The sequence below is a fragment of the Cynara cardunculus genome, assembly GCF_001531365.2.
Source record: "Cynara cardunculus var. scolymus isolate 2C chromosome LG 5, CcrdV1, whole genome shotgun sequence".
NCBI classification, from domain to species: domain Eukaryota; kingdom Viridiplantae; phylum Streptophyta; class Magnoliopsida; order Asterales; family Asteraceae; genus Cynara; species Cynara cardunculus.
Window position 1 is genome coordinate 33,163,508 of NC_037532.1, and position 11,481 is coordinate 33,174,988.

An 11,481-nucleotide genomic window follows, 5' to 3' on the forward strand; every position below is an offset into this window, starting at 1 on the left:
GATGAAATCAGATAGGGATGAAATCGTTTAGGGATGAACGAGTTTAAGAGTTTTTAAGAGTTTTAAGAGTTTTTAAGAGTTTTAGCCAAATGCTTTATAAGATAGTATAGACTAGTAATGGCCAAACCGATGCGGTCCGGGACAGCCAGAGGACCGGAACTGGGACCGGTGAGGACCGAGTTATATTTTTTGTCGGATTTGTGAGACTGAGACCGGTTATGGCCCGGCCCGGCCCAAAATATTAAAAAAATGACCGTTTTTTAAATATAACTGTTAACTATTCATTTTTGACATTTTTTTATTTTTTTTTTATTTTTGGCCTCTAAACACTATAAATGTGTAACAAGGTTGAGAGATTTACATACCAAATTCTCAATTCGAAAAGAATCCAAAAAAGGTTAACCGTTTTTTGTTTTTTCTTTAACACGTTATCAGCACGTTGCTCGTCGCCTATCTGCTACTTCATCAATCAATTCTTCTACAACTACTGCAATTCAAGTAAGCATTATTATATTGAAGCAAATTAGGATAGTTAAATGTTATTTTGATTATGAGTTGCTACTCATAATTTTTAATTCTTTAGTTTTTGGTAAGTACGATTAGGGGTGCTTATGGTTGGGTTGATCGGGTTGAAGACATTTAAACAACCCAACCCAATGCTTGCGGTTTGGAAAAATCTTAACCCAACCTAACCCAAACCAAAGTGCAACCCAACCCAATCCGTACGGGTTAGTCGGGTTGATACTTTGGTATATTAAAGTATTCTTCTAACATTGAATATGTTATTTCTCTACTCATAATTTCTTTTTCATCATCAATCATCTGATACAACTTATCCATATTTTTTATGTATATCACATTCAGTTAATTTTTCTCAATTTACATATATATGTTCACAGTTATTGAACATATATATGAATGAGTTATATAGAGATATGAATAGACTCAAAATATGTGTATATGAAAAGCATACATGATAGTGTAATTGTCTAATATATATATTAATATAAATTCAACAAGCCTATTAAATCCAAGAAATAAAAGGATATCGGATTCATCGGGTTGGGTTGGGTTCAAATAATAGTAACCCAATATCAACTCAATACCTACGGTTTGACAATTTTACAACTCAATTAGATATCGGGTTGCTTCGGATTAAGTTATTTCGCATTGGGTTGGTTTGGGTTGATCGGGTTGGTCTGGTTTTTGAGCACCCCTAAGTACGATAATGATCATATTCTATGAATATTCATAATATTTCAATTTTTATTTTGATTATGAGTTTCTACTCATAATTTTTAATTTCACGAATAATTTATGGAAGTTATTCTTCCAATCCCCATATATTTTGGTCTTCTACCAAAAAGTTTAAATTCGACTTTATGCCGAAACCAATACTTATTTGGTCTAATGACAAAATCTCTTAAAATACCATTAATTAAAACATTGTAGTTGTCTTCATCTGCCAAACTCATATTCTTTTTGGCCTCCTGCCAAAAGTTCCAAAAATGCCATTATGCTATCAAGTTATCTGTATTTGATCTCATCTCTTGGCCTCATGCTAAAATCATTAATATTATCTATAGCCTTAAGGTTTGTAGGGGCTTAAGTAATCCATGTGATTTTCATACTACCTGAAATCCAATAGATTGAGTGATTTATTTTCTAAAATTGAAATACTGATAAAGTATTATCAACAAAAATCTACAAACATGCAAAAATCAAATATTGTTAAGATAATGAAATTTCATGCATAAAGTAATGATTATGAACCATAATTCATTGTCTTAAAAAATCATATATTTTCCGTTATTACGGCATATTGGACTCAGAAGGACTTGATAATCATAAGATATGTTTAGGAAAACAAAAGCAAATATGTAAAAACCATCAAACGCTATTGATCCTAAAAACCTACTGTTAAGGTACAAGTAAAATTTTAAAACATCACATCAGCCACAACCTTTGAAGAGAACACTGTTAACTACAAATCTCCGATAACCGTGGGACTCCCTAAAAAGGAAATTTGGGAATATTTATTAACATGTACTTTCAACACTAATCATACAGTGGAACTAAACCCACTTACCCGACTACAAGAAGGTAAAACAAAGAAATGTTGTCCCAAAAAGCATCTCAATCTCTATGACAAGAAACTCACAAAAGATGGCATGATGTATAAAATTATTTTCACCTTTCATAAATCAATAAATATTAATGAACCAATATAAGTTGGAATATAACCTTTAGACAAACTCATCAATCTATTGCAAGTAGTTGAGAGATATAACAATGTTCATTCGAATAACGACGCTAGACATGTTGGGACTAAGAAAATTCTCGAGGTCATTCTTGAAAGTGTTAAGAGATGAAATAAATGATAGTGAGTTAAAGACATTTTACACGTGACATTTATGTACCATTTGGATGGACGAGACCATGGAAAGGTCAGGGTCATGGCAATAGTTGTGAATGATTTTCCAATCCTTGGAGCAAAGATACAACCACTACACAGTTGATATTAGATAGTCAATGAAAAATATACATTAATTATTGCTCCTTTCAAGAAGGGGGACAAGTTGAAAACAACATTGATATTGATCTGACACCATTGGATTTTAGTTATTTAAACCATTCCTTATATTTTTTCAACTTTATGTTAGATCTTGATGATTTAAAACATCTTTTTAAGGTCGATTGAATCTGATTTACTTGAAATTATGTTAAGTATCAAATAAATTTATTTGCATACATAAACATGTATAAGCATTATAGATGTAAAGAAATACATCAAAACAAATATAAAACTCAATATACTCTGTTCCGTGTAGGAATGTATCGAGGAGAACTTGAGTTTTTTATTTAGACGATGGATTGTCTTTTTTTTGCTAATACAAGAGTAATAGTTATTAGAGCACCATATTAATAAGAACCTTGTTAAGATATTCGTATCAATTAGAAATGATACTATGAGAATGGAAATGGGTATGTGAACATAAACTTAATGACATGAAAGGAACATATATTAGAGAAACTAATGTGTCAAAATAGCGGAATATTTGGGTCATTAAATCATATATTGTCACCAATAAAGAACTTTGGAACAATAATACATATATGTTCCAATATGACCATTTCGAACACCATGGTCATGATATAATGATCCGTGCATTCTAGAATACACAGACACATTCTATTTTGAGTAAAAATGCAAAATGAGACAATTAACAAAATTGCAATATTGTCTTCTGCAGCACAATAAGCAAAATCACTATCATAATATAACCTCTTGAATATCTAAAACTTTTGTAAACCTTAATCATTAGATAAGACAGGAATGAGACCATCCTGAAACTATGAACATTCCATTCTTACAACGAATACAAGGTGATATTGGTGGACATATACATCTAGAATGTGGGACATTCATTTTATGGTTCTGGTTGACGCATCAACATGATTGACACATGTCGCACTATTGTCCATATAAAACGTTACATTTGCAAAACTCCTAGCACAAATTATATACTTGAGGGATCACCACCCCCATCATCCAATCAAGTCTATATGACTTGATAATGCTAGAGAATTTACATCGCAAGAATTTAATGATTATTGCATGTCTATTGGGATCAATGTAGAGCATCACCCCATGTGCATACACAAAATGGTCTTGTAGAAACTACCATCAAAAGGATACAAATGGTAGCCATGTCATTGGTTATGCATACCAATTTATCCACTACCCAAGGTTATGCAAATATTACATGCAACCTTATTTATTCGTTTTCAAACACACTACTATCCAACCAATCTCATGTGTACCAGTTGGTATGGATATAAGTCTGATATTTTACATTTACGTATGTTTGGTTGTGTAGTATATGTGTCAATTGCATTCCTACAGTGTACCAAAATGGGTCCTGAAAGATAATTATGTGTAAGTTGGATATGAATTCCCAATGATTATCCGCTAATTAGAACCCTTGACGAGTGATCTATTTATCGCTAGATTTGCGTGTTGTCACTTTGATGAGACAGTCTTCCCGTCATTAGGGGGATATAGGAAAAAGGATTTCCCATGGGAACAATATGAAGTGTAATAGAATACTCTCACTCTGTCTCATTTTGATCTCCAAAAATCACAATGTAAAGTTGAAGTCAAACGAACCAGACTTGAAACATAATACGTTTAATGTTATTCTAGAAGTGACAAGATCACATATACCAACTGCAAATATACACACAATGTTAAAAGTCCCCAAACAAGGGCACAACGTTGCTGGAAAGTACGTCGCAATCACACATGGTAGAGGTGTGGTTGAGGCTGTGGCTCCCGAAAGGAAATGGGGGAAACTACTTGGTTCGATAGATACTCACCTAAAGGAAGAGAAGAGTAAGACACAAACATTTATCATCAATACATAAACTTCTCATGAGATTGTCTCCGATTAAAACTATGTCTATGTACCAACTCAATTGGTGACGTCCTTTTCATGCTAGTATATTTTGATACCGCTTTTGTACCAATTTCAAGTCATATATGAACCCATGCCACTGTTCAAATTTTGAGTTACAAGTAACACATGTCAAGTTAAACAAAAAAAGAAGTTAAAGTTACACTAGTTAATTAAACAATACTTCAAAAATACAAAAAAAACTAACAAATAGTTAAATAAGTCGATACCATGCTACTACCACAATATAGGACTTCAAATACCGTAAACCAACCAAGTTTTTATACTTAGTACGATACTACCAACCGATTATAACTGTATCGATTAAATTGGTACAACTATTATACATGTTGATCGATTTGGTTTGATAAAAAATGAGTAATATACACCCCTACAATTTGGTCACATAAAACATAACAAATAATGAATATGGGCCATGTTATGTGATTAGGCTCAAGCCCAAAAGGCCCGGCCCAATCTCTTTTAACCTAATTTTTACCAATCCTTGCTATTTTTTCAACAAACCAAATTCAAAAATTTACATAGAATTTTACTGTGTTACGTGTTGTATTGCCATATATTTTCCGAACCTTTTAACTTTAGCATCGAAGTTGGCTCGCTATTCTTGATTCCCAAAGCATCTTGCATCGGCCCTCAAAAACGTCGAACAAGAAAACATGTTTTCAGTAAATTTGATTCCATAAAAGATTAACGATAAAGACTGTGTGTTTGACTTTAAAAAGTCAAAATGCAATAACTTTGACTTGACCCCTAAGATAATATAGCAAGTCTAAGATCCATGGATTTGATGGTGATATAGTCAATGTAGGTTGATTCCAAATTCCAAATTCCAAATTCTAAAAATAAATCTATATTTTCTTCAAAATTCTTTCCATCATTTTCAAAGTCATATTACCATATACCAAAGGGGCTCCACCATTTTCTTGTGTTAACTTTTTGCAAAGTCATACCATATATATTTTATTCTCCCATTTTATTATTGCCCAAAATCAATCTAGTTTATCAAGTATATGATTCTTGTAGTTTAATAGGAATAAAACAAATTTCTCATTTGGGTAAAAAGCTGATTAACCGGAATCCAAACTGAGTTTATACAAAACCAGTCTTTAAAGATACCAGTGTGAGGGGTATTTTTTAGCTCATTTAGTGACTGAGGCTAGTATAAGGGGCAGAAAGGTGGATCGAACTCGGCACCTGTTTTGTATTTGGACAAAGTCGTCTGACTCATTTCTCAATTGAACTACACGCCAGAAGTAGCAAACTTTCTATTAAATTGAAAGATATAACAAAAGGGTAAAAGTTTGTATTGATAGAGAAAAAGAAGGTTTGTTGATTGATATATCGTCAATACAATATCATTCATGATAATTCAAAAAAACAATCAACTTGATTGTATTTCAATTAAATAAAATATTAGTGGCTTAAAATTGATTCCAAGTTGAGTTAAAGAAATAAGATGGAAATACAAGTTGGTTTTAGTGTATATATATATATATATATATATATGTGTGTGTGTGTGTGTGTGTGTGTGTATATAGAGAGAGAGAGAGAATTGGTAGAATGTATGTTACAATGATACTATTAAATTAATCATTTTTATAAGATAACGAGTGTAGAAAGAAAATGTATAGTAATACATCAGATGTATTTTTCTACCGATAGGTACCGTAACAATGATATTAACAGTAACATAAATTTACCCAAAGTAAACTCATACTTGCATAAATCCAAATACGAATTTGATATCTTGTTACATAACCATCAGAACCTTCTATCAACACTTTCCAGTCCCAAGAAACACGATCGACGACTTCTACAACGACTCTGCAAACATTCTCTACCTCCTTTTCATGAAAACAAGTACGGATTAAGTCGTTCCAAACTTAAATTTCAATCAAGAATATGATGATAGACATTGAAAAATTTAAGTGCCCCACTTCACAAAATGGAGACCACAAAGTCTTGATGTAGTTCATCCATACACTTAACTAAATTAACTAAAAGAGGAATAAAAATCCTCTTATGGCCACGAAGATTCAAATATGATGACTCCGGATTATCTGCAAAGCAGATGGTCACCCTGAGATTAGTTGGCTCGCATAACGGATTAGATATCCATGTTAAAAAAAAAGATAATCAGGGAACAATGGAAGTGTAATTTAGACCTACCATTGGCTTCTTCCTCATACCAAAGTCACCCACAAATAGTTGCAAGTCAACCAAGAAAAAAAGGTAGGTTAAAGGTGACCATTTTTTAATCCATCAAAACCCTTTGTTCTCCACATATTGGACATGAAGGTGACAAAGTTGCTTTTTTTAGGGGAGATTGGAGGACTTACCTAGAATAGTGTTCATACCCATCTAATTAATTACAATTAGTGTTACTTAATTATGTTGGTTTGGCATTGTCATTGGCCTTGATTAATTAATTTGGAAGTGCTATTCTTTTGAGTATTTGCCTAACACTTTCATGCTTATACCTACCATGTCGGATTAGGGTTTCATTTACCTTTTTTTAAATCAGCATAACAAGTTATCGTTTAGCGAGTTGGGTTTGAAGTCAAAGGATCATTAAAAAGTTGGTGCTGTGGATAGAGTTAAAGGTGATAAATAATGTGTTCTACGTGTTACGATTTTGATGTGTAAGATCTGATGCGTGATTTGTGTAAAATGGATGGTCATTTATAGAACAGATCGAACGTTCTTTAATGAATATGTGAAAAATTGTTCTCGTGATTTCATTAATAATAACGAAATATAGACTTTTACTTGTATAAGGCTTTGAATTTTGTAGACCCAATTTATGGATTGTTTGGTTGGTTTTTCAAGTCATGTGTGTCTGTGTAGATTAATCTATCTGTATAAATTGAGAGGTTTTTTGTTCGGAGAACTTTTTTATAGATAGAAGGAGCGTGTTTTTTTAATAGGAATGACATGTTTGAAAAAAAAATTGTTTCAAAATTAAGCTCCCCTAGAAACTTATTGAATAAGCCACTTATTGTATTATTAAGTTACTACCAAATAGTCATGTATAATTAACTGAATAAGCTATGAGTCTCATTAAGCGCATTAAACTCCCACTAGCGCTTATCGCTAAGAGAGTTTTTATATCATTAAACCACTATTAAATAATTATGTATAATTAACTGAATATGCTATGAATCTCGTCAAGCTTGTTAAGCTGCTAACAAACAGATCCTTAGAAATATGGCATATATTTTTTTAAATACAAGCCTTGTGTTTGAAGAAAATTAAAATTTAAAAGGTTACATAAAAGATTTAAATACATTTATTTTTGAAATAAATATATCTAATTAAATGATATAAAATTTTACAACTAATTATCTATTTTACCTTAATAACATTCTTGGTCTTCAAAAGTCAAACATGAATACATTTTTTTTTTGCAAAGAATGCTACCTTAAATTGTTATTATAATTACAAATATATGTTTGTAGTCATCATCATTAATATACAAAAGCAAATCGTATACAGTAAGTCAATAAGAATATGATTATAATCTTAAACGAAGATGCAAGTAAATGCAATCATTTCTTCTCCGATTTTTGTAACTAACAGAGTCGTAATCAATTTGAAATTTGGTCTCAACACATCGATTCATGGTCGTGGCTCCACTGCAAACTGAATTCTTAAAGTAGACAACTATAAAACAAACAGAAAGATACGATAGAAACTGAACGACTTGCCAAGAATGCCATGATGATCATAAAAGAGTAGGCAAAAATATGCACCTACGGGTGGCGCCTTTTTGAATACAAGTGTGTTAAAGTTGTCGACATATTTAAAGATGAACATGTTATTATTGTATAAAAACACATATCGTAGGAACATGATGGTCTTGCATAAAATCTGAAACATGGCAACTACATTTTTGGACCTTAAATGTCACAATCATACCACAACAAAGTGAAATGGGATCACTAGGAAAGCAAATAAATGAAATTATTAGCAAACAAAAGTGTCACTATTAACCCAAAAACCATGAATCAAATTGTTAAAAAGAAATATGCCAAAACAGCAAAAAGCCAAATCTCCCATCAATTGATGAGTGGGGGAGAAAACAAGCATCACCAAAAGGAGAATCATCCAAGATAACTTCAAAACACAAAGGCCCACAATCTTGTATTTCAATTCAATTTCCATATTTTGGTCATAAAAATGAAAACCCAAAAGGGAATTTTGTGCAATTTCACATTTTGGGATATTCCGAATGGCATACGATCTTACGGAATCATATCTGTATTAGCGTCAAATGCAAAATCCCGTTAAATCTTTGCGCAAAAGAATGATGGGTGGGGAGGCATTGATTCGTGGGCGAAATATTCGCGTGACACATCTCTGATTCAACGAGAAAAGAAAGAATCTTGAAAATGCATACGTGTATCGTTAATAGTTTCATCCAAACCCGGATTTCTTAAACATATCTTTCAAGAAAAAGAAACATCATTTGGAAAGAATATTTGGAGTATAAGATGGAGGATCTAAAGAAAAGCTACATTCATTTACCAAAAAAAAAGGTAGGTCCCACAAGAGGGATATACCCCATGAAACCACATTTCCTACTCATATTTCTTTTCTTCTCTACCCCCCCACCCCCCTCCCCAACCCANCCCACCCATTAAAAACAAAACCTCAACTAATAAGTGTAAAAAAAAGGCTTCAACCACCCAAAGAAAGCTTTAAAGGAGTAAACCATGTTGTTAGTTGGGACTTAGAACTCTCTAGGATCAACAAAAATGGACAAACCAGGCTGTGACTTTCTCCAGTCACCCACAGATCCGTCACTATAGTCTTCCCCAAGCCTCTTTATGCACCATAAATCCGTGAATGATAGCACTTTCCAATGTGGGATTGCTAACTTGAGCGGATCTTCACTTGACACCTCGGTCGCAACCACACCACACTTGTAGTCCTTGGCTAGGTTATGGGCGAACCCAAATAGGGCCTTCGCGAACCGGGTGTACAATGGGCCTTCACCACCAAACCCATATAACATGTGGAGCCCAAATGGGCTAAATATCTTGGGTAGGGAAGGTAATCGTAAAAATGGGAAAACCCGATCCAAGACCCGGGTCGTTTTAGCAAACCCTTTTCGTAACTTCGATGCACCTTTCACTTCCAGCTTGAAAACATCTTTGCAGTTCCAAACACTCATAACGGCCCAAGTCTGTGGCGGGTCGGATAAAAAGTTTTCCGATCCGGCCCAAATGTAGGATTTTGGTAAGGCGAGAAAAGTGCCGAGGTTGAGATGGTTGTTAAGAACTGAGTCAATGTCGCGCGGGAAGAACTCGGTGGTGGAGAATCGGCGACGGTAGAGTGACTCGGCGTCGGAAGGGGTGAGTTTGATGATGGTAATACGGTTGCTGACCGGAATCCGGTGAGCGAAAACCGGGTGGACGAGGACGGAAGGATTGCGGAATTTCGAGTAGCCGCATTTTTCCGTGAAGAGACTAACGGAAGGTTCGTTGGCTTCGTCGGTGGCGATGTAGGAATACTCGGCGCCGTTATCTCGAAACCATTCTTCCATTCGACAAACGAGCTTCAATCCGATTCTCATTCTCCTGTAAAAATTTACGAAAATTTAAATTAAATTTAAATAATCCGAAGGTTCTTTTTTTTCTATTTTGAGTAAAACCAAGAAAAGATGAAATCTTTCCATCTTTCGATCATTGGGTCTACTCAAGTTTCCATTTTTAGTAATTTTAATGATCGGAGATTGAATTTACCGGTGAGACGGCGAGACTCGGAGACCCAAGATGTAGGCGAGTTTAGTGAAAACCGGTAACGGTCGTGGAGAATCGCCGGACTTGTTCCGTGAAATCTTCTTACCACAAGTAACAGTTTTGATACAACCCCTTATCATCCCCACTATCTCCGTCGTCTTCTCCGCCTCATCGCCGCCGGCATACACCACCTCCGCCACCTGTAATCAATTTCCATTGTTAATTCTTCTTCGATTGAAGTAAATAGAAAAAAATGAACGTTCATTTAAAACATATATTACCAGCATGAGATATGCAGGAGAGTTTCGAACTCTGCAAATAGGATCACCCAAAAGATCAGTGTAGAGAGAGAGTTCGGCGTTGGGACCCACCTCACAACTTTTCTCCACTTGTTCTACTCTTTCACTATCAGTCTTGGGGTTAAACTCTCTTACAACCAGCACCACCTCCGCCACACCAACAACACCACCACCGCCACCGCCACCGCCACCGCCACCTTCCTCCGCCATCTTTCTTTTCAGTTAAATTTGCTTAATTAGAAGAGGTGTACAAAGCAGCAAGTCTTTATAGGGGATGAAAAGGTGCCTCGAAAACCGATTAAGATTCAGTAGAGCCACGAAAAATAGGGGGCCGTTTTCAAACTCACTTTTAAGAGAGAGAGAGAGAGAGAGAGAGAGAGCTATAGATGTAGAGAGAGAGAGGGTGAGTGGTGGTTCATCATTGACGTGCCCTCTTTCTTTCTATCATGGCTCCATTTATATACATGATTTTCTCTTCCATTTTTGCTTATTTAATTCTGCGCTTTTAATTTTAATTTTAATTTTTTATAGAAATTAAAATAAAATTGTAAATTTGATTCACAAAAAGGAAGGGGAAATTGGCGGCTATGGCTGCGCAGTGTCTCTCTCTCTCTCTCATCTTTATTCCGATAATAATGATTTAAATTTTGATGTCAATGTGCATCCATCATGACCATCTCATAATCATTGCCTTTGTTTTAAATCACTTCGAATTTTATTTTATAGAAAATAAAATATGATTTACTTTTAATTAACATATTTAAGCATATTCTTGTCGACATTTATTATAATATAATCTTCAAACTCCAAAAATCTTCGATGGAGACATATATACATTTAATATACATATATACATAAAGAGTATATAATCTTTGAAATCCAAGAATCTACGATGGAGTTTAGTTGGTTTTCATGATGTATTCTTGATTTGATTGGTTTTAATTATTTAATTTTTCAATA

General features: G+C 34.1%; 1 protein-coding gene across 1 annotated transcript; it reads right to left on the reverse strand.

Moving 5' to 3' along the window:
- Nucleotides 1-9,210: 9,210 nt before the first annotated feature.
- LOC112513021 (probable N-acetyltransferase HLS1) lies at nt 9,211-10,731 on the reverse strand. The gene is made up of 3 exons (XM_025119143.1): nt 10,504-10,731; nt 10,226-10,422; nt 9,211-10,060 (listed from the first exon to the last, which is right to left on the reverse strand). Exons 1-3 carry the CDS (start codon nt 10,729-10,731, stop codon nt 9,211-9,213), a joined length of 1,275 nt encoding a protein of 424 aa, XP_024974911.1.
- Between the last annotated feature and the right edge of the window lie 750 nt (nt 10,732-11,481).

What these genes read in the sequence shown, in the direction of transcription:
- LOC112513021 (XM_025119143.1), bottom strand. Translation starts at nt 10,731, where the DNA reads ATGGCGGAGGAAGGTGGCGGTGGCGGTGGCGGTGGCGGTGGTGGTGTT. An exon ending in CTCCTGCATATCTCATGCTG is followed by an intron (nt 10,423 to 10,503) that starts GTAATATATGTT and finishes AATTGATTACAG; the next exon opens with GTGGCGGAGGTGGTGTATGC. An exon ending in CGAGTCTCGCCGTCTCACCG is followed by an intron (nt 10,061 to 10,225) that starts GTAAATTCAATC and finishes AAATTTTTACAG; the next exon opens with GAGAATGAGAATCGGATTGA.